Source organism: Plectrocnemia conspersa, unplaced genomic scaffold (genome assembly GCF_051122295.1).
Source record: "Plectrocnemia conspersa isolate PC_06_02 unplaced genomic scaffold, ASM5112229v1 ptg000004l, whole genome shotgun sequence".
NCBI classification, from domain to species: Eukaryota; Metazoa; Arthropoda; class Insecta; order Trichoptera; family Polycentropodidae; genus Plectrocnemia; species Plectrocnemia conspersa.
In genome coordinates, this window is record NW_028277168.1 from 12479662 (window position 1) to 12503209 (window position 23548).

At 30.7% G+C, this 23548-nt stretch overlaps 1 protein-coding gene across 20 annotated transcripts in view; it reads left to right on the top strand.

Moving 5' to 3' along the window:
- Pde8 (phosphodiesterase 8) overlaps positions 1-23548 on the top strand; it is a 173401-nt gene that overhangs the window by 112186 nt on the left and 37667 nt on the right. For 17 of the 20 annotated variants that reach the window (XM_088184954.1, XM_088184952.1, XM_088184955.1 and 14 more), the window contains one exon: positions 18184-18272. In XM_088184954.1, the coding sequence (XP_088041080.1) occupies positions 18184-18272 (89 nt within the window). Of the gene's footprint in view, positions 1-10334; positions 10882-18183; positions 18273-23548 lie in introns of those variants that run through there. The other 3 variants (XM_088184964.1, XM_088184966.1, XM_088184965.1) reach the window with 3 other exon arrangements.

Genomic DNA, 23548 nt, shown 5'->3' on the forward strand with positions numbered 1-23548 from the left:
ATTTAGACACAATAATTAATTAAATCTCCACGTCTATCTTTTAATTAAAAATATCATTTACTTATAGTATCAGTTTCATTTGCTTGTAATAGTTTAATTAGTCGCTCGAATGTGTATTTAGCTTTGATTATAAGTTTTATTTTGCTAAAAAAATATCAGATTTCGTGTGATACACCTAATGTAAATTTAGGTTGTTAGAAATACGTTTGGCGCACGAAATCTGCCATGGAAATAATATTAAGTTTAGCTGTAGATCACATTATTAAACACTTAAAATTCAATTTATTTACAATAATAGAGAATTTATATAACATACGCAGTGTTATAACGATAAAATAATAAGCACAATGAAGGCGAATATTTAATATTGGAATCAAAAGTGTTTTCGGACAAAGAATTTATTAACATTTGCTTTCGACACTTCTTATTTCTCTTGCATCTCGAGTCCCGGCACATTTATAAGATATGCTCTTTTAGTCGTATTTTCATTTAAATTATACGTTTGTATCTTTTGATGTACATTTAATTCCTGAGATTTCAGAATGTGTTCTATTTGAAATAAAGGGCAACATTTATTATACATTTTCCGTAGTTAAAAGTATAAGAAACGTATTTCAGTAATAAAAACTATGGCATTTAAAATGTTGTTTTATATGAATAAGAACAACTTGTAATGAAATTGTTAGGGATAAAGTAGTGAGTACGTATATTTTTAAAATATTTTTGTAGTTTTTTCATTAATATACTCTATTGGTGATACAAAAATAAATTTAAATACAGGGTGGGCCATAAAATTTTGAACTTTTTAAATCGATGTGCGACCTGAGCGCGATTTTCTTCTACAACTCAAGGACGAAATTTACATGTGTAAAGCGTATATGTTTTCACTTTTTATATAGAAGACACTTAAAGAATGACTAATATTAGATTTTCTATGGATATTGGCTATAGAGCAAAAAAATCCTACCAAATTATGCATAATTTTTGCGATTACTTCTAAAAATATGACTTTTGCGTGTAAAATTTTTTTTTTTTGCTTTTTTAAGTGTCGTTTTGGTTGATTCGGCGTAGCTCCGCTTGGCGCGGATTCAGTTAAATTATCGTATATTCCAAGTCAAAAGCAAAGTGCTATGAATTTTGAAAATCTAGCAAGGATGGTTAAGCTATGGAATGTTAATTCGGTGTGTTTGCTATCTGATCGGTGACGATATTTGGGTCTGACGTTTTTTTTAGTATACGGTTTAATGGTTTAAGGTGCACATTATTTTGCGTCAGAAATAATAATTCTGTTAATGCATATAAATTAAGGGACATTTGATGAGCCGTTTAACGGATAATAGCTTAGGAAACGCTCTTTTATTGTGAGTCGAATCATATTTTATTTAAAAGTTACGTAATACTATAAATGGAAAAAAAATATCTATCAAGACTATTTAGTAATAATATAAGGTGACAAATCGAATTCGTCGGATTTGATTTTAAAATAGAACACAGTAAATTATTATTTAATTGGTCAAATTTTATTGATTTATAAAGTAGACATGCTGAAATTAATTATGGAAAACGATGTGCTGGCATCATCAAATTTTCGAAAACTTTTCAAGGCAGTTCAATTTCAGAAAATTTTCAGTTCAGATTTTTTTGTGGTTAGCTAGCATATATCTTGGACTATACAAAACCCTAAAAGAAAAAAATCGTATAGCGTCAAGTCGCAAGATCTGGGCGGTCAATTAACGTCAGCATTTTTGGAAATCACACGACCAAGAAAATGTTGTCTTAACAAATCGATTGTTTCTCTTGCTGTATGGAATGTGGCACCATCCTGTTGAAATCACATTTTTTTGGGGTTCATGTCGTCCAAATGATCCCACAGAAAAATCGATATCATGCCATGATAACAAAACCATCCCAATGATTATTAGCTTCATCGCTAATGATGATGTTTTTAATAAAATTTGTTTTCCATCACCTAATTAGCGAGTTGTTTCCGTTGCAAATGGTCGTATGGCTTGAGCCCCTAAGTTAATTAAAGTTTGTGAGGGTGGAAGCGAAGGTCAACATGTCTGCTTTATAAATCAATAAAAAATGTCAATTAATTAATAATTTACTGTGTTATACTTGGTTCATCTTCTCATCTTGATGACAAATAAATGGTGTTTTTTTAGATGTATAGAACTTTAAAATGAAATAAAAAATCGCCGTAATGGCCATGGTATTGGCTTTATTGGTAAAATACTTTCATGCAATTAGTTTTTAAATATGATTTCGGGAATATGGGCGCCGTGGCTGGCTCGAATAACGTCCAATGTTCGACCACTTTTTAAAGCAGCTATATCGGCAATAACGCGGCGAATGTTGGCTTCAAAGTCGTCCATCGTCTCTTGTTTATCGGCATAGACTAGCGAATTTACATATCTCCATAGAAAATAATCCAAAAGTGTTAAATCACACGATCTTAGAGGCCAATTCAAAATATCTGTTACGCGAAATTATTTCCTGCAATTAATTGATTGTTTGACAAAATTAAAGCTCTTCCACATTAATGCCATTCAATTGGACAACATTATATAATACTGTGTTGTTGTTGCTCAACCCTAACCATACTCATTTAACCAATTCGTCAACTGTCGTATTATCGCCGCGCACGTTTGTTAAATAATCGCGTTTTGTGCGACATTTTGCCCTCGACACTGTCGATTACTTATCTTTGATTCATGAAGCGTTGCGAAGGTCGACGAATTTGCATGCGCTTCTTTACGTAGATATCTAGATATACACACGTTGCATGTACGTAAGTCGAGAAAACGATCGTCGAAAACGAATGGTTTCTAATTTTATTTCGATCGGCCCGTCGGGATCGTCGGCCCGGAGCCGAGAATTGCGCACGCAAATCGCCGAGAAACAAACGGAATAAGTCTGGAACTGGTCCAGAAGCTGTTTCGTCGGTCGAATAGCCGATTGAATGGACCCACGCGGTCTGATAACGGCACGGATGCACCTCGATTGATTGTCGTGTGCGTGCCGCTGCTAGTTGTGTGCGTGCGTGTATTGTTTATTTATAATCTTGCACAATGCCTTGCGATTCGTAACGGCCTGCACACACGCTACGATTAATTAAAAATTAGTACCATGCCCGCGTTTATTGTAATTATTGTGTATTTGTGCGATATTTATGGTACATACTATCGATCGATTTAAAGTGAATTGTTTGTTGAATTAGTGTCACATGGTTTACTACACAATAGCGACTGATTTTTATTTTTGGGCTGAAACCTAAACTTTTAGGGCTTGTTTTTTAACATAAATGAGTCCTTACTTTGAATTCGAGGGTAGTCATTTTCAGATCTTTAGATCATTTGCGTGCCGCAATACAAGCAATCGTTGCTCAGTCTAGACATTTTAACAAATAAAAATGGTCACCAGTGAATTTTTTTGTGAATGGACTATAAACGATAAACTATTATGAACATAACTATTTTTATAGCTGTTTTTATACTGTTAATATTAAAATTAAATACCTTAATGTGTATATTATAAAATAAATATTAGAATTATTTAAAAAAATAATTTATGAATATTTATTAATTTCTTATCAATTGATTTTGTGAGTTTAATTTCTTATCAATTTCGTGTGAGCAATAATCCGCGTGACCAATCTTCCTGTGAGCAATGATCACCGAATCAAAATTTTCCATTAATATATTAGGTAGCCAAAAAAGCCATTGGCAAAATTAGTAGAGAGGCAAATTAAATAGCTTGCCCTTTTTATATGGAAATTGGACGGTAGCGGGCCGCAAACAAGTTTTTTGTATACGTAGTATATACTAGGAACATTCTGGTTATGAATAAAATACATTTTGTTTAGCGACTCTTTAATTAAAATGTTAATGTTTAACTTCATATTTAATAACAGTCTTACATTGTACGCTATAAATAAAAGTTTAACCACACTTTCCCAAGCCGGTTTTGATATATGCTAAACTTAGCACCACTTTAGATAATTTGTTGGTTCTATCTAACCTCTTTCGACAGTGTAGATTTAAAGCGTTCTTTTTTTCGGACAAATGTACTAGCATGAGGTGAATACTATTCCATCGCGTTTATATATCTTTTATTATAGAAATGCTTGATTAAAAGAGATTATATATGAGTATATACAAAGTGTGATAAAAAAATCGTCAGTTTTTGTTGTTACCAATGAGTATTAATTTATTATACAATATTGACATTGTGATCATAAATTTTTCTTAAGATTTTGATTTTGATTTATATTTTACGGTTATACATTGTCAAATATATGCAATCAAGCCTTTAAAATCAGTTGAGGAGTTCAAAGGCACCGTGTGCCTTGTTTAATTACTTACTGAGCAATACCCTCGAGCATTCTTCTCTGGTCTAGTTGCAAAATAATGCAACCAAATCACTTTTAAATAAAAATTGTTTAAAAAGGTTTCTCAAATACATGTTTATAATAAATATTATCAATTTTTACTTACAAAAAATCCTATAAAGTATGCTGGTATATAATTATACGCAGCGAAACACGAAAATTTCATTTTCGTGTGTCGCTGCGTTCCCGAATATTGTTTAATGACTGCACTACACTCTCTGGAAGTTGGCCAAGGCTGGCCAATCGTGGGTTACTTCGGTCGAGTTCAGTTCTGCCCGCTCTAAAATCTCTCGGAAGTTGTCCGAGGTGACTTGGCCAGCTTCGAGCGCTTCCGAACATTGTCGGCATATTTCCAAGTCAAAGGGACCGAAGTCGTAGCTGCTCTTTCGAGCGCGAGTGATGAGATACTTTCCCTTTCGCTCTCTCGCGTGTTAAGTGACGAGAGTGAGAGAGATAATGATATGGTGTTTTGCAAACTGAGATAGAACGAGTAACTCGCATAAATTTCAGTATGCGCGTAGGCGTCCTATGGTTAACACGCATGTCGAGCGCTGCATCGTAGTCACATGGTCAAGTTATAATACCACATGCTTATCGGGGACTTCAACAGACTCTTAATATTTTAGGGCACCAAAAGGGATTAATTATATTTTTGATAATATATTCTTCTAACAGATATCGTTATTATATTTTTTTTCAAATAAAATTAAATATTTAAAATATAATTAGTGGTACTTGATTTTGTTAAAAAAATCGTTTCGAATATCCTTATGTATTTTCCTAGATCGGTTTATATGAATGTCACACCATAACGAATTCTTATTTAGAATCGAAGGCGACAAATTCTAGGATAGTCACAGATGTGGTGTTCGTATTCTGAAGTATCATTTTTATGCCTTATGGCATTTTGCAAAAGCCGACAAAGATTTTGCGTAAATTGAATATTTACGACCGAAAAGTTTTCACTGATATTGTATTGGTGAGTGCCCACACAAACTTTTGTAATTATCAGTAGCGTAGTTTAATTAATATTAATATTTAAAAATTTCGATTATTTGGATTATTTTCCATTGCGCACAAATATGTCCCAACGTCATTCACGGACGCCGTCCGGACGTCATATGAAATTTGCGACAGTGTGGTCGTTTACTTCCAGAGAGTGTAGTGCAGGTATTAAAGCACTGCATGCAAGAACAAGTATATTGCACAACGTCCCAATAAATATATCCATCTGATTTTTTAACCATGTGTCGGATAATATGTATTTATTATTATCGAGATAAAATTAATAATGAAATATTTTTGCTGAATTTTATTTTATCTAGTAATTTTGCATTGTTATACGAGTATGATAATAATGCTCTTGTTGAATGGACTTCAATCATTTTGTTTTGATTTACGCTTCTGAATTGGACGTGCATCATACTTGAGACATGTATTTACATATTGGATACAGATTAGTTTTTTCCCATAAGCACCGTCAGTTTATTGAAAAAATGCTCTCATTATTTATGGCATAAAGCTAATAAGCGATCCGATAAAATTCAATATCAAGAGTGTGCGAGTATGCTAACGTTGATAATTCATCACGATATTGAATATATGATACATCGCGATATTGCACGTGTGATGGTCACTTAACAAAAAACAGAGAGCGTAACCCAATCGGTAATTCAGTATGACTCTGTGAACGATCGTGGAATGTTTCTTTACTACGGACATTTTTGTAACGATAGTGTGCTTATTTTGTTGTGTTTTATGCATATAACAAAATTTATGAAAAAACGTGACATTGTTATAAAATATACAATAAAAAATAATAGTATGTACTGAATGTTTTTCGGACATATGTAAATTGGCCTTATAAAAATGACATAAATAGTTGACGTTTACTTTGCATATCATACAAAAAATAACAAGCAGTGATTGATTAAGTGATAAGCAGATACTAAATAAATATTACGCGTGTGTAAATAAAGTGAAATTTCAATATGTAAATTTAAATTTATGCATTATAATAAATTTTACTGCATGGATTATTTTTCCTTGATTTATGTTGCCCGTTCTCTTTGTTGATAGTCATTTGAATGTTACACGAAAACACAAATTTATGATCCTCGAATCCTATGTACGCGTATAAAAATTGTTATAGCATACTTATTTATTATACAATCAGTTCGTGACTAACACCAGTGCAATCGTACGTACTGACTATATTATAAATTTGGTTTTTGTAGAGTGCGTGATCGATATACGATTGTACAACATGCGATTATCGCTTCGTATGGATCAAGAATAAAATATTTCTCATTGAAAGATTAATTAAACATGTAAATCTAACACGCGTTTCATACATTATTAAAATTCAATCATTGCACTCTTGCAATATTCGATGCGCGTGTTGAATTAATTATCCGGAATAGATAACCCTCTCATTGATTTTTTTAATTAAAGGCTATTCAATGAGATATGCAAAATAGTGTATAAATGTCATTTTTAACTAGGGGTGTACAATTTATTTGACTGAGACATTTAGAAAGCGACTAAGCGTACATATTTCGCAATCTTCGTGCTTCAATTTCGAGTATTAAATGAAAGGCTCAATGTTTTGATTATGTATATTTTTATTGTGTATTCTGTTGTATGGTAAATGTCGAAGTTGGGGGTCAGATTGTTTGTTTGTAAGTTGAACGCGAATTATAAAAAAATAAAATATAAAATCGGCTCGTGACCCAGAAAATTTCTGCCCTGGGCGTTTGCTCTCTGTTAATATCGTACGCTGTGATAACGAGAGACAATTAATTAAACCAAGCTCGAGACTTTGTTGAGTATTCATACCACACATCTCGTTCGGAAAGGATTTTTCATCCCATAGTGGTTATATCTGCTGTTGAATTCTATAGCTTAAGGCTATACCGTGACCCACATTCACGGATTATAAATTATGAACCACGTGGTAAATTCTTTTACCTTTCGAATATTAAACAATCGAAGTAGATTGTTTTATCATTAAGCTTTAAATTGCATATATATTTATTTAGTAAATGTGTTATTACATCATTTAATCGTAGACCTATAATAAGCATATAATATTTCCAGTTAAACCACTGTTGTTTTTTTACCAGCGATGATAAATTAGAGGAAAACAAACTCAATAATCTCGGTTGTTCTCGAGGGAGAGCTTACTCGTAAACACGTGAACTAAACCCACCTAACTAGAAGTTAAAACTTTCTAAAACACATTTTAACTGACCCTTTTTAAAGTAGGACGTTGTTAGTTCGACCCAGAAAATTACAAATTCAATCAAATTTAATTAAATAATGAGCTCATTATTGACAAGTGTTAAATATTTATAACTATTAAAAATGTTTATTGTAATATTATTATTAATATTGGGTAATTCCGAAATGAATGTCGATTTTATTAAATTAAGGTTTTAACAGTCGTTCGGGCTTTGGCCGTTTTCAGCAAAATTTAAACCATGTGAAAATTGCATGTTATATGAATTAATTTAAAAAATCACTACCTACGGCCACTAATGCATGCACTACACTCTCGAGAAGTTGTCCGAACCGAAGTTACAACTGAAGTCGGCCGAGACCTACGATTTCGAGTAAGCTACCACACTGTCGCAAATTTCATATGCCGTCCAGATGGCGGGTGTGAATGACGTCCGGACGGCGGCTTCTGTCACGTACAGCCGGCATATTTGCGCGCGATCGAAAAATGTGCCAAATAATCGCAATTTTTAAATTCTCATATTATTAAAATTATGCTACTAATAATTATACAAGTTTGTGTGAGCACTCACCAATACAATATCAGTGAAAACTTTTCGGTCGTAAATATTCAATTTACGCAAAATCTTTGTCAGCTTTTGCAAAATGCCATAAGGCATAAAAATGATACTTCAGAATTTGAACACCACATTTGTGTCGCCATCGATTCTAAATAAAAAATCGTTATGGTGTGACATTTATATAAACCGATCTAGGATATTCGAAACAATTTTTGTTAACAAAATCAAGTACCACTAATTATTTTTTAATTATTTAATTTTATATTAAAATAATATATAATAACGATATCTGTTAGAAGAATATACTATCAAAAATATAATTAATCCCTTTTGGTGCCCTAAAATATTCAAAGATGTCAGTAAGAGTCCGTTGAAGTCCCCGATAAGCACGTGGTATTATAACTTGATCATGTGACTACGATGCAGCGCTCGACATGCGTGTTAACCATAGAACGCCTACGCATATACTGAAATTGAAGCGAGTTACTCGTTCTATCTCAGTTTTTGAAGCACCATATCATTATCTTTCTCACTCTCGTCACTTAACACGCGAGAGAGCGAAAGGGAAAGTATCTCACTGCTCGCGCTCGAAAGAGCACCTCTGACTTTGGTCTTTTTGTCGACAATGTTCAGAAGCGCTCAAAGCTGGGCAAGTAGACCTAAATGACTCCCACTTTACCTTCCGTTTTCGGTAACCCAGGACATCTTTTAGAGCGTGCAGAACCGAATCGACCGAAGTAACCCACTATATTCTTCGTTCTTGGCCTACTTTGGCCAACTTCCAGAAAGTGTAGTGCAGGCATAAAAACATTTGTGAAGTGGTAGGTGATTCAATAAATATCCGTAAATATCAAAAATGGTTTAAAAAATTCAGAAAAGTCCTAGATGTAAAATAATTAAAAAAATTACTGAGATGTGCAAGAAAGTTATATCTTAAAAAAGCTATATTTTTAATTATCAAAATACAAATAAACATTTAACGTAACTATTTTTCAATTTATTGAAAAACGTCATTTATTTCAAAATTACCTGTTATTTTTAATATAACCACAAAGCTACATATAAAAATGAAAAATAAATATATATATATATATCTTATTTTGTGATGTATTCTAGTGGAAACGAGACGATTTATTTTGCATACAAATTTGTTAATACACGTTTTCGCTGGTTTTTACGAAATGAAAAACATTTCAGCATCAAAAACACTGTTATCCCAAAATCAAGGCACGTTTAAAATAAACGTGTTATTCTACTTTTTATATAAAAAACCGTTTGTTTGTTAGCAACCAACAATAGCTTATTTTTTCCTTGAACGAAATATGTATTGATGTTATATCGGCATGTTTCAGCTAGTATTTGAAAACGTGTAGATTATCGTTGTTAATAATAATTGTGACGTTTAAAATCAATATCAGACATGTACCAATTTTTTTATTCTTCCTTCACTATAAATTCAATCATGTACATATAATATCTATAAGGTAGTATTTTTTTAATTTAAAATAAAAAAATACGTCATGTGCTAAGACGTCACTGGTTATGTATTATCCCAAATGATTTTTATTTGTGTCTTAGTAAAATGTTACAAGCACAAAATGATGATTATGTTTTCGTACTTTTACATACCTATAATTATGTGTATAAAACAGAAACCTAATTAAGTAGATCAGATTCAGTGTCATTAATTTATTATTATTTTAATTTAATTCGACTACACGAATGTCATGAACAACCGCAGAACAGCTCTTATTTAATTTAAACACATAATGATCGACGCTTATCGGTTAACCGTCAATTTCGCAAAGGCCAAACAATCAATTTCGGCAATGACGTTACACATCTTCTTATGGCGATCTCGGCGTATAATTGAGGTTACAGCCTTAATTCGTATTCTATCTACAATGAAACGACCATTGATTTTCTATTGAAAAGAAATTTAATCAGAGCATCTACCCTAACTTTGCAAAGCGTTGATACTTTTTAAAATTCTGCAGCACGTGGTAATCTAGTATTGCGACTTTCACCTCAAACAAGTGGATGATGTTTCACAATAAGATATACTTTTGATTTACATAATTGACTTGTCAACCGGTCTCGGGCGGTTTGACAAGACCACTTCTCGTCGAATGTCTTGACAGTCTTAGTTTGACCGTCAGATAGCTCGACGCTTATCGGGCTTAATTTACAAGCTAGTATTATTATAGTCTAATTGCATTTTTTTATCAACCGATTAACTGTTATTGTGTCTTGTGGTTTGTCAATCAGTGAGTTAAATGTGCGCAAACTATTTTTAATAGATTCGGTAATGAAGACCATTGATAACATATTTTTTTGCGACCGTTAAGTTTGACGACGTCCCATCAATTCTTGTCTATTTGATACTATTGATACTGATTAAAGGATATAGCGTCTTAACGGACGCAATGAGTCGCAATAGGTTTTATATTTAGATCGTTCACTGTTTTAGCGTCGCGCATTTTTGTGCCCATTGAAGTGAGTGTTTTCAGTGAGAAAATGTGATATAAAAGTTATGGACTAGTATTAGAGATTGAGTAAGAACGACAATGATAATACCGTCGAGCGAAAACCATCATTCGCTCGATCGCAACATGGAAGCTGTGACTGCCGAAGCATTGACGGTACAAGGCACGACAGAATATTCTAACGACGACATCAATATTCATTATGGTGAGTATTGGCGATGCTCAAGACTCTAAAAATATTTATAAAAATTGATCTTCGCGTGTCAGGTTAACTTGTAATTTTTATTAATTTTAGAACGAGTGTGTTATATTATATATTTTTACATGTTCGAACAGTAAAGATAATATTTCAAGCATTTTATTGAGAGATTGGAACATATCTAACATCAACAAAATGTTAAAACTTGTTGAGCTCTACACCTTTCTTGTCAACATCAAATAATTTGTATGTCTGCTCTCTTTATTAATACCAAACGCGCGCAGCTTCCAATATATTGATCTGTTGTTAGCCGTTTCATAAAGAGTAGTTAACTAATTGTTATTGTTAATGAATTACATCTTTCGATAAACACTAATCAATAACGAATTTTCTGTAACTCCGAAAGAAAAAATTCCCAAGGTTATAGAATATTCGTGACCATTGCTGTAGCATCACAGCCGAATTATAGAAAGAAAATAAATGAAAATCGCGATGAATCCTGAGATTCCAATAATATTAATATGTAAAAAAATGTGTATAAAGATTCTATGGAGATATTTATTCATGGGGTGTTCACTTCTGACCAATACTTGCTCACTTCCGATCGCTCACACATAATCTGTCCAACGGTTATGCACAGACAATTCGTTTTATGGAACAAATATTTTATATATTGCTCATTTAAATTTTTCTCCTATAAAAGTAACATTGAAATTATTTTTACACATATATTTTCTATATTTTCAGAGAATATGGAGGTAAATAATATGTAATCGATAATATTTTTTTATTATCTTTTTTAGGTTATATGATATTTGTACTAGTTAAGTATTTGTGACTGTATATTATGCTTTTCATAGTTCTTGACCTACTCATAAAATTGTAACCGATAAAAATATAATAACTCATTTTTTATTTTTCATAAGAGCGTGTGATAAGGATTAGTAAAATTTCCTTACTGATACAATTGTATGTTTAAAAAAAATAACAAAGTGATTATCTAATCACAACTACTGCTTACGAATAATACTATATATAAATTATTGTAAAATAATATTAATTGTTTACAAAAGATGTCTCTTAATAAATATTATTTTACTTATGTATATATATATATATATATATATATATATATATATATATATATATATATATATATATATATATATATATATATACCATGCACTCAGGTATTTGTGCCTATATATATATATATATATATATATATATATATATATATAACAACAATATATTATAATAACAAACATATATATATATATATATATATATATATATATATATATATATATATATATATATATAAACACTTCCTTCCGTAGAAGGTTACGGCCATTATATCGAACTATGCTACCGCTTTAGACTTAATAATTTTATTTAATTTAATGTTTTTTTTTTAATAAACAAGTATTTTTCACGTCAACAATAAAAGTTATGCACTTTTTACTCTTAAAAAGTTATGGAAGCTTCTTCACTCTATTACATCTTGTGTGTATTTTTCTTTTTTCTTTTATCGCGAAGTGGGAATACCTTTCTATAGCCCCTGAGGCGAAAGTCGTGTACCATGATTTTTTCCAGTGTGTGAATATACGTGCTTCCTTGTGATATATTCTCGCGTCTAACGCCTGTCAAACCAAAGGTAAAGAGTTCGTAGGCATATTTAATAATGTCGGTAATTTGTATTTATATGTAAATTTCTAGAAACGTTTAATGCATACAAATAAATATGTATCGAATAGCAGAATAGTCTGAGTGTCACTAAAATTCTTAGAGGCTACATAACCTATTTAGACGGAAACCTTGACGTTTTGGCCTTATATTGAGTTAGTGACATTGAAAAAATGTTTATGTACTTTATTAGTTTTGTATTTGTTATGTATTAATCTGTGAGAATATTTAAAACAAATCGATAGGACCTTGATCGTCCGAAGCGCACCCCTCGGGCTGTTTTTAATAAATAGAACATTAATTTGATGGAAGCGCTTGATTGAATTATTTTCATGTAACCAATTTACTGTTTCATCAAAACATGTTTATTATATTCCATTAGTGCGTAATACTATCGGTTACTAGTGAATATTTACATATACATACTCTAATATTTTATTATTAATTGAGCATTTAGCTATATAATAAAATATGCGCTGGATAGAAATAAAACATACATTTATTATGTTAAATTAAATTTTGTTGACTTATTATATAATGAGAAATATTATTCAACAAAACTTAGTGCAGTGGCAAAATCACTAGCGTATATACGTATAAATATGTATGTATTGTATAATATGATACACTTGGGAGCCATTACTAAAGTTTACATTGAGTGAAAAGTGTTGCATCAACAGCCAAACTACTCGACTGCATAAAACTTTTATTGAATATATGTAGTTTGATATGGGTTAAAAGTTATATTATATATAATTTAATCTAAAATGCGATTTGATAAAAATATTGTCATAAAATTTACAGAATGTGTATTTAATTCTCATGAATTATTAAAACCTGCTGTGTTCATTTAAGGATTTCGTCTCCTCCAAGAAAAAAATCTAGGTGTTATTCGTTTAGGTTTTTTAGTCCGAATTTGGTTCAGATAAACAGGTGATTGACCTGTTGTTCATTTAACATTATAGCACATTATAATGGGCACAGAAGCACAAATAATAAAATTTATATTATGCATAATTTACATAATTTATAAGATGTAGGTTTTAATTAAAACACTCAATGAAAGTTCATTTAAATATATTTTCATTGATGTTTTTTAAATACTTATTATTACATTTTAACCATTATAAATGCCCTAATCCCATCCATTGGTTGGATGTAAAGGAAGAGCGTGTTAATATTTCTTATATTATATTGTAACATACATATATATTTTTGTATTGTGTTAATTGTTACTAATTAATTGCAAAGGCATTATTTGTTGTTTTTAAGTATCAACAATATTGTATATAATACAATTGATTTTTAAGGTATTTTTATGAGATATCTCAAGTTTTATTTTCTGGCAAAATGTAGCAGTTGTATTTAAATTACCTTGGAAAAAAGGGATTGAGATGTTTTATATTTTTCACTCGGCTATCTGTATATTCGTTATATAACATAACGTTTAACGTCACTTTTTTTAAATTAAAATTTTAATTTAACCCTTTGTTTTCAACGCTAAACCGAGGTTGAAACGTAAAATACGTTAACGGCACGCAATCACGAAAAATATTATAATATACACCGACGCAACAAATCATTCTTAAAATAGACCCGTTATTATTTCACAGATTGGTCAAGGTTACTTATAGTCACTTAAACCGTATCTAAACGAACGATGTCGTAAACGTGTACAGTGTAGCAAATTATGTTATGTAAAATAAAAATGGATTCCGGAACTTTCAGGGCACAAATACCTGAGTGCATGGTTCGTTGGTTCCGCCGAGTTTTGAGTATTAAAATTTTCATAGCATAAAGCTTGGCGTACACGCTTGAAACTTTTACGTGCAGATGAGGAAACTTGAACCATTGTAGCTTTTTATACTCTTAAGATAGTCTATTCATTAAAACTGCGCATAATAAGGAGGTGTAAATGGACAGTTTATGAACAGTAGGATAAATCAACATTTATAAGCCAAGAAGTAAACTCCTTCGACCAATGAAAAATAATAATATATATGTTTTTAAAATATTTTTATATTTTAAGATTTAAGATTTTTATCCATAAAGTTTCTACTTCTTGTTATATTTGTGCATATTTGACTGGTTTAATGGATTAATTTTGAATACATTTTAATACTGTCAATGTGGATGATATATGTATGTAAACATTTTATTATATTTCCATATATTTATTCACGAGCAAAATGAATTTCATATAAATGTATAAATAATTTTAATTTCTTCTTTTTGAGTATGTTTTGCCCATTTCATACGTCATATTAAAAGCTATTCTCCCATAAGGATTGAGCTGACGTACATATTACATATATATAAATATTTAATGTATAAGACTTTTCCTTAATATAATTTATAAACAACTTAGATAACATCATATATATATATAAATATATTCACGTTTATTCATATATTTTTTTCTTCTTTTTTTCATTTAATTTACTAAATGTTGTTTACTATGTAATACCTTATTCAATATAAAATTCTTGTGGGAATCATAGTCAATGTAGATAGAGATTTTAAAATGCTTTAGCGAGCTCTTAAAAGCTTTTGAAACGCAACAATAAAGGTTCAGTGTCGTCTACGCTCAAGGAGTTCATCCGGTTAATGTGGATTAATTCTTTGTGGATATTCAAATAAACCGCAAACTAATATATATAAAAAAACTTTTATGATAGTATTATACAATATTATAATATATTGTTGTTATGTATACCATTATATTTAAATTATTTATGATTTGTATAGCAAATAGCTATTAAACGAGTGGAAACCATAGGCGTGTTGTGAAAATTCGCGTTGTTTATAGTCGCATTAAATTAGGCGCATCAAGCTTTCAACGTAGCAGAATAAAAGTCGCTAGAATTTAGCTCCAATTTTAAATGTAAACAATGTTGAGTAAATTTTAATTAGGTAACGTGGGCGTTTTGCTTCGTGGCGAAAGATGGTTTTTATTCGTTGTATATGGAATGTGTGTTTGCACGAAAGCATACATAATGTATAAGTTTAGCGCTTGAATTAGTTTAGCTCTGGTACCGAAGGTAGATGTTTATTTTTATTTTGCGTAAAATATAATTTTCTGCCATTTTGAAGTAGCAAATAAGAAAGCTTCTATTGTATTATACATTTTAAATTCACAAAGAAAATTCTCAAGGCAGTTTCGATTTAGATTAATTAATAAATATTTAATGAGATTTAGCTATATGATGTATTAATATTTTTTTTACTTTACACGTGTTTAATGAACACAAAAAACAATTTACACTTGTAGAGTTTGTATAGTGCCAGGTCAACCGCATTATCGAGAATTTATACGAAAGTTTGCTAGTTTAATTCAACTTTTAGAAATACCCGCACCGTTAATTTATCGATTTAAGCTGGGGCTGTGTGTAGTTAGAAGTGTAATTAATTTTAAATTGTGCTTTGTTAAGTGCTGTAAGTGACTTACGATTAATTGATTATAAAGTAGTTTCAACTCACTTTTTAATTTTAGGACGTTTGAATTCTAGAATTGTTCTACAGATCTTTGTCGTATTTATTAAAAATACCTACTTTATTGATAGACTAATTTGCCTTAAGCGAAGATCGATATTATCAGTATCTTTGTATATTACAAAACTGCCTTTCATCACAAAAGAGACTCCCTTAATAAAAATGTGACATATGTGTCGATACGTTTTATTTGTAAATGCATTAAAATTACTCAGTTAAGTCTGTTATTAAAATATATTGCTTTTACATACATCTATTGTTTATAAAGATGGCTATTTTCTTATGCTGTCTGAGCGGTAGTTATGCCTAAATTGGAGTCGTTACATTTTCAATAGGCATCTGAAAGAAAACCGTTTTAAAATCTTTGTTAAATAATTTAAATATATTTTTTCTTTTAAAGTAAACCGTCCAAAATATACATTTGTTCTTAAAATAACATTAGTACAGAAAAAATATTTTGAAAACATTTTATTTTGGGATTGATTTAGTTCCATCGTGTAAATTTCTCGGTGCACTGCTTCATTGTTTATAAAGTTCATATATCTATGCCGAAAAAAACTTATTTGATTCTTAAAATTCTTCCATAAATTTAAATAGTAAAAACTGTTTTTTAAAAAGTTTATTTCAAATTATAAAATAATTATTAAGACATTAGAAGTTAGACATTAAAATTAATATAAAGAAAAATACATACATATATAGTGTCTAATGTGTTTTGCAGTTCCTAGACCATGGTCTCTTACCTGTTTATCTATTTTTGGTGGATGTTTGTGTTGACAATAATTACCTTTTATTAATAATGTATTTTATACTGTGGATTTTATTAAAATTAAATTAAATCTATTAATTATTAGGTAATTAGGAAGAGATTTTTTTCTTCTTATTATTATTTACTGTTATTACTTGTATATTTTTTTAATAACGCGTTTTTATGAGTTTTAATTTTCTCACGATGCTTAACATTAAATTTATCGAAGTGCTTAGTTAGGGTATCTATTTTTAAATCACGGTGTAACGTCGAGTTACAGACAAACCATGTTGTATTTGACGTAATTTTTAACGAAATATTTTTTTATTAGGTACTTACGATTGTTAATTATGTATTCTCAAACTGGAGTAGCTTACAAAATTGCAGTTCTCATTATATACTTAAAGATAAGTAATTTATTTTTAATAGTTAATTTACTTTTGCGGCAAAGGAGAGTGTATAGTTTGGCTCTGGTTGATTTAATTCTCACAATTAGTTTTTTATATGATATTTTAACGAAAGTTTAGAATCTAGAAAGCTAGGTATTTTAATGTATTTTAGCAGTCTAGAAAGTTGATATATATTTTAATTTTTATATATTTATCGACAGTAAAAGCTCTTTTCCTTCTACAAGAAGACAAGTGTGACGTTTTTAATGGGATTTCAGTGATTTGTAGTGTCCATGAGGATTTTTATATGAACATAAAATGGCCGTGTCGTCAGTGAATAAAGCAGTATCATTTCTATGAGGTTTAGTTGGGAAAACATTCGTAATATTAGAGTATAGTTTTGTCGTAGTTACATATCCTTGAGTGATACTTAAAATTGTGTTTGTGCGAAATATTTTTTGGTGTAATAATAATGTGTTGTTTTATCGGATGTATTACAATTTTTTATTGGTTTATTTAGTATTATTTAGGGGTTTGAAATGTTGTTTTAATATTATACATTACACCAGTTTAATCAGTTGGTTATAAATTATGGTATTATTTTTAATTTTTAACGCTTTTTTTATGTTAAATAACGGTTTTAAGTTCGCAATAGCGGCAAGCCCTTTATGTCTATGATCATGTTTAGGAAATTAAAATTTAGTATTTATCGCTCGATCTTTGCTATAAAAATATAGAAATATATAGCATAGGAGTTGATAATATTTTGACAAGAAAAAGTCCAGGTAAACTTTTTTAAAAACTTAAATAGTAATGGATTAATAATTTTCTTTATCTTGCCATTATCATAAACAAAAAACACGCACGATAAATAAAGATTAGGAATTAATTGCACATTTTTATACCCACATTTCTAGCACAACGTTACCAATGCAATATAAATTTCATTAAAATAAATAATAGAAAATGACCATAATTTTATTCTCGTTTCAGGAAGCTCTGGAGGTTCTCCAGGCGCGAGGCTCGGCCACAGGAAGTCATCGCTGGCGCTGACTCCGGAAGACGAGCCTCTCGACATCACGGTACGTCACAAATTCGTGATAATTCGGCGATGGTATCTCTCAATCTCAGTTGAAACAAGATTCTCAAAGCCGGCTTAACCTTTTCGCCGCCGCGCGACAATTATCTGGGGCAAGGCCTTCGGGTTTTTTCCCCAAAGCGCCGCTGGCCCCGAGTTCACTCTCCATGTGTTTCGTCTTTGGCATTACGCTTTACTACTTTTCTTTATTTTATTATTTTTATTAATGCGCTGCTCAGTGTATCAACAATATTCACTATAATCGCAGACTCTTTGATTAATTACAATGTGACATGGTGTTTGAAAAATTACTACGTAGGCTATTGCCACTAGTGTGATCACATAGAACTGCACGTCTAATTGACATGTAATTAATTAATTAAGCGATTAAGAGCTTGATATGTTTTTATACTACGCCTGCAAGCTTGTTGTGTATATAAAATATGCGTATTTAAATTAAGACATAATCTAGGTCAGTAATTAAAAAAATATTACATTTTTATTTTTATGAATAACTTTACTAATTAAATAAATAAAATATTATTGTTATATAACTGTTCTTAACATGTGCGTTATATTATTAAAAAATACGCACAAACCTTATTTATAACTATTTTTTAGAAGCGTATTAGTGACAATGAATGTAGTAATATATAATACAACATAAAAGGTAAAAAAATGAGATAAAGTATTATACAATTAAGGCTTTAAGCTTGGTACACTTTATTGGTATTGTTGACAATTGTTATTAATAAACTTTACAAAACAAGTAATATGATAATTCCGTGCATATTTTTTATTTTTTATTGTAAACCTTTTGTTGCAATATGATCTTAATGTGTTATAAAATTGTTAACACAACCACAATAGAAATTGAAAAACCCCTAGTCTATATGCGATTCGAACCCAGTTTTTCAGGTATTAATCATTTTGATTTTAGATCCAAGAAAATTTTAGAAAATCGTAAATTAACATCGAAACGGTCATGATGTCGTGAATGAGCTGGAACAGCAGCAAATTTGCAGGTTTTGAAAAAATTGCTGACGGATTTGCTAAATATTTTCCAATTCAGATTTTATTTCTAATTATGATGAGATACAGCTTTCGTGGTCAAGTCCATTTCATCTTCAGAACCAGAATTTATCCCAGACTACACTCTGAAAGGATGCAAGTGAAGTCTTTTGCGCCTTCTTCGGCTTATATTTAATTTCATTTTGAGATCCTTCTATTTTCCAGAATTGTGAAAATGCTCTAAGGTCATCCCAACTCATCAACTTGCGCATTGATAATTACAGTCCAGTGGCGTTGCTTTAAATACTTGCAAAAGTTTTTCGAATATATGTCTAATCGTTGCTTAACTTTGTTTCGATTTTTGACTTTTTGTGAAATAATAATCTACAATAATTTCGGATTATTCACAATTTACTTGACCGATAAATTTAAATTCGTAAAAAAAAATATTTTCAGGATGATATAATACCTATACTGGTGTACCGCAAAGATCCAATTTGGGTCCATTGCTGTTTCTATTGTTGTGTGGTAATGAAACGTTCAACTTTTTTAATATATACTAACGACTTGAAAATTTTCAAAAAAGTGCCGTCGATTTCATATTTTTTCGACCTGCAGGATGCCCTTAATTATTTATGACACAGATTGCCTTTTGGTGTCATGTAATGTCACATAATTTTATTCTCGAGGTGCTTAATGCCGTTGGGATACCCTTACACTGAAAAGCACTGGCAATTTAGCTTGCACATTCAAGAGACTCACAGCAGATCGATAAAGATGCTAGATTTTATCTTGAGAAATACGCGCTACTTTAATAATATTTTAGTATTGCGCACCCTTTATGATGCTCTAATCTGCATCGTATTAAAAGCTAGCCTAATTATAAATATTTCAGGCGTAATGGGCCAGTGCAATGAATTGCAACTTGAAAAAGTACAGCGTAAATTCCTTCGGTATTTATACTGAAAGGATTATGGATATTATCTATTCCTGTTTCCCAATACTTTCATTTTAAGAAAGCTGGAATATATTTTGTTGTCAACTCGTAGTAATGTTTATGTAATAACACACTTCTAAAAATTGCTCAGAGGCATACAGTCTTTAAACAGCTCCAAATGTGAGGGTGGTAATAGTTCTTGCCTGTAAAGGTTAGGTATGTAGCATATGCCTCTTAGCTAACAATAAATCGGTACATCGAAATATTTTTTCGTTTACATTCACACAAATTGATGTGATTTGTGTCAGTTATACTTAAATTTATTTATTATTTATTATTTTACAAGTAAGTATTTAACACTAGACTGAAAGTATGGGAATCGGTGACATCTATATTATTAATTATGAATGTGATATACAATTTATAAGCAGTAAATGTCACGGTAGGTGGGGCTGGTTTTTTTTAATAAGAGCGATTTTTTATAAATAAAAATTTTTATATGAAAAAAAATAAAACAACGATATCTGTTAGAAGAATATACTATAAAATATATAATTAATTCCTTTTGGTGCCCTTAGATATTCAAAGATGTCAGTAAGAGTCTGTTGAAGATCGAGTTTCATAAAAGCATGTTAACATGCGTCCCACTGTATCATGTGGTATTATATATTGACCACGTGACCACAATGCAGCGCTCGTCATGCGTGTTAACCATAGGAAGCCTACGCACATACTGAAATTGAGCCGAGTTACTCGTGCTATCTCAGTTTGCGAACCACCATCTCTCTCACTCTCGTCACTTAACACGCGAGAGAGCCAAAGAGGAAGTATCTCATCGCTCGCGCTCGAAAGAGCAGCTCCGACTTCGGTCCCTTTGACTCCGGTCCAAAGTAACCCACTATATTCTCCGTCCTTGGCCAACCTTGGCCAACTTGCAGGTATCAGAGTTACTAGTCTGATACGTTACGGATTATGATATTCTGTTCTGTTTCCGTAATGTATTTTTAATTTAATATATATTTATTAAATTTTTATGTCTTTTATGTTTTTGACAATCGTGACCCATTAGGTTAACCTGTCAAGTTACAATAAATACATATTGTGTGTTTCGCGAAAAAAATGATTGCTTTGAGCCCTAGTGGCTAAGTAAAAAATATTAAAATAGGATATTCTTATTATGTTGCAAAAATTATTTGAAAAAAACTTGCATTATAATCTGTATTTAATCGGTAATATAATATGCGTATTTTTCATACTATGTATACCTATCTAGATGATACTAACATAGAGCAAACTACATCGTCACTGTGGATCAATAGGCAGAGATGGTTTATATTGTATTTTCTACTATACATTAGTATCTTATCCTTTAAAAAATCAACATGCTTATACATAAATGTTATGTAACCTAAAGTAAATTAATCGAAGGATTTATATATTTATATTTAATAATTAATTTAAAGAGTATTTCTTCTATTTTAAATTATTTTAGCATATATATATACATATATATTGTATTTACATCTATATAAAAAAATATGTTTAAACATATAATATACATTATTTTACTTTTCACTAACTTTATGCATTATACAGATTATAATAAAATTAATTAAAAACTATAGCATTAAAAATGGATCCATCTGATTGAGTAATTATAATTGTGATTAAAATTAATTAAAATTTTTAACATCAACTTTATATTTATATGTTTATTTAATAATAAATTTATAAAAAATATTGTTGACACTAAATCGATTTTTTAATATGTATATTCATATTTTTATAGTTCATAAATTATCTCACCAGTGATAAAATTATAAATTAGCATACGTTTTACATACTTTTAAATATAAAGTGAGTTTTTTAATATACGTAACAATATTTAACGCGTTAATATTTGAAAGAGAATACGAACGTTCATTTCAATCCTGTCTCATTAACATTTAAAATCGGACGTTGAATCAAGTACAGGTAATCTGTTGAAAAGCTTTTCCAACAATCCATTCTAATTTGATTCGTTAAAGCAAAAGAATTACGACGTTCAGATCTCGGCAATGAGAGAAAGAGCAAATCGAATTTTTTCCTTTGTATTACGACACAATACGTACACGAAGAAAGTAAGAAAACACAAGATGAAAATTGCGATTGAAAGCTTTCGTGCGTATTTACTCCTGTATTACATATTGTATAATACGCTATCCTGCGTATTTACGAGTCGTTTTCGATTTTATTTTGTGCGATAGAACACATTGTCGAGATTCATTGAAAGCGGATAGTACAAGTAATGTACATATGTAAGCGGAAGAGAATCGTCGAAACGGTAAGATCTCGACGTTCGATTGGTCGGATTGGAGATATTCCATTTTGAGGCGTTATCGGGATTTCGTCCGTCTAATTTTCCTCTGGTACGGGCTTTCAATCCATTGTGGTTACTCGTTTCCGATGAGAGACGAGTCGCTGGAAAGTAGCGTCAGATTTCCCTTTGATTGTGTGGTACACAATATTTTAAATTAAAGACAATCGTCAGTTTAATTTAAAAGTTATATAATACATGAGCGTACTTATATTGAAATTGGGACCTATACTATATTTTTTGGACTGTGTATTAATACTTAATTAAATCAACGGGAAGTAAAGTGGGGGTAATTCAGTCGACTTGGCCAGCTTCAAGCGCTTCCAAACATTGTCGGCATTATTTTCCGAGTCAAAGGGTCCGAAGTCGGAGCTGCTCTTTCGAGCGCAAGCGGTGAGATACTTCCCCTTTCACTCTCTCGCGTGTTAAGTGACGAGAGTGAGAGAGATAATGATATGGTGCTTCGCAAACTGAGATAGAACGAGTAACTTGCTTCAATTTCAGTATGCGCGTAGGCGTCCTATGATTAACACGCATGTCGAGCGCTGCATCGTGCTCACGTGTTCAAGTTATAATACCACATGCTTATCGGGGACTTCAACAGACTCTTACTGACATCTTTGAATATTTTAGGGCACCAAAATGGATTAATTATAGTTTTGATAGTATATTCTTCTAACAGATATCGTTATTATATATTTTTTTAATATAAAATTAAATAAATAAGAAATAATTAGTGGTACTTGATTATGTTAAAAAAAATCGTTTCGAATATCTTTATATATTTTCCTAGATCGGCTTATATAAATGTCACACCATAACAAATTCTTATTTAGAATCGATGGCGACAAATCCTAGGATAGTCACACATGTGGTGTTCGTATTCTGAAGTATCATTTTTATGCCTTATGGCATTTTGCAAAAGCCGACAAAGATTTTGCGTAAATTGAATATTTACGACCGAAAAGTTACACAA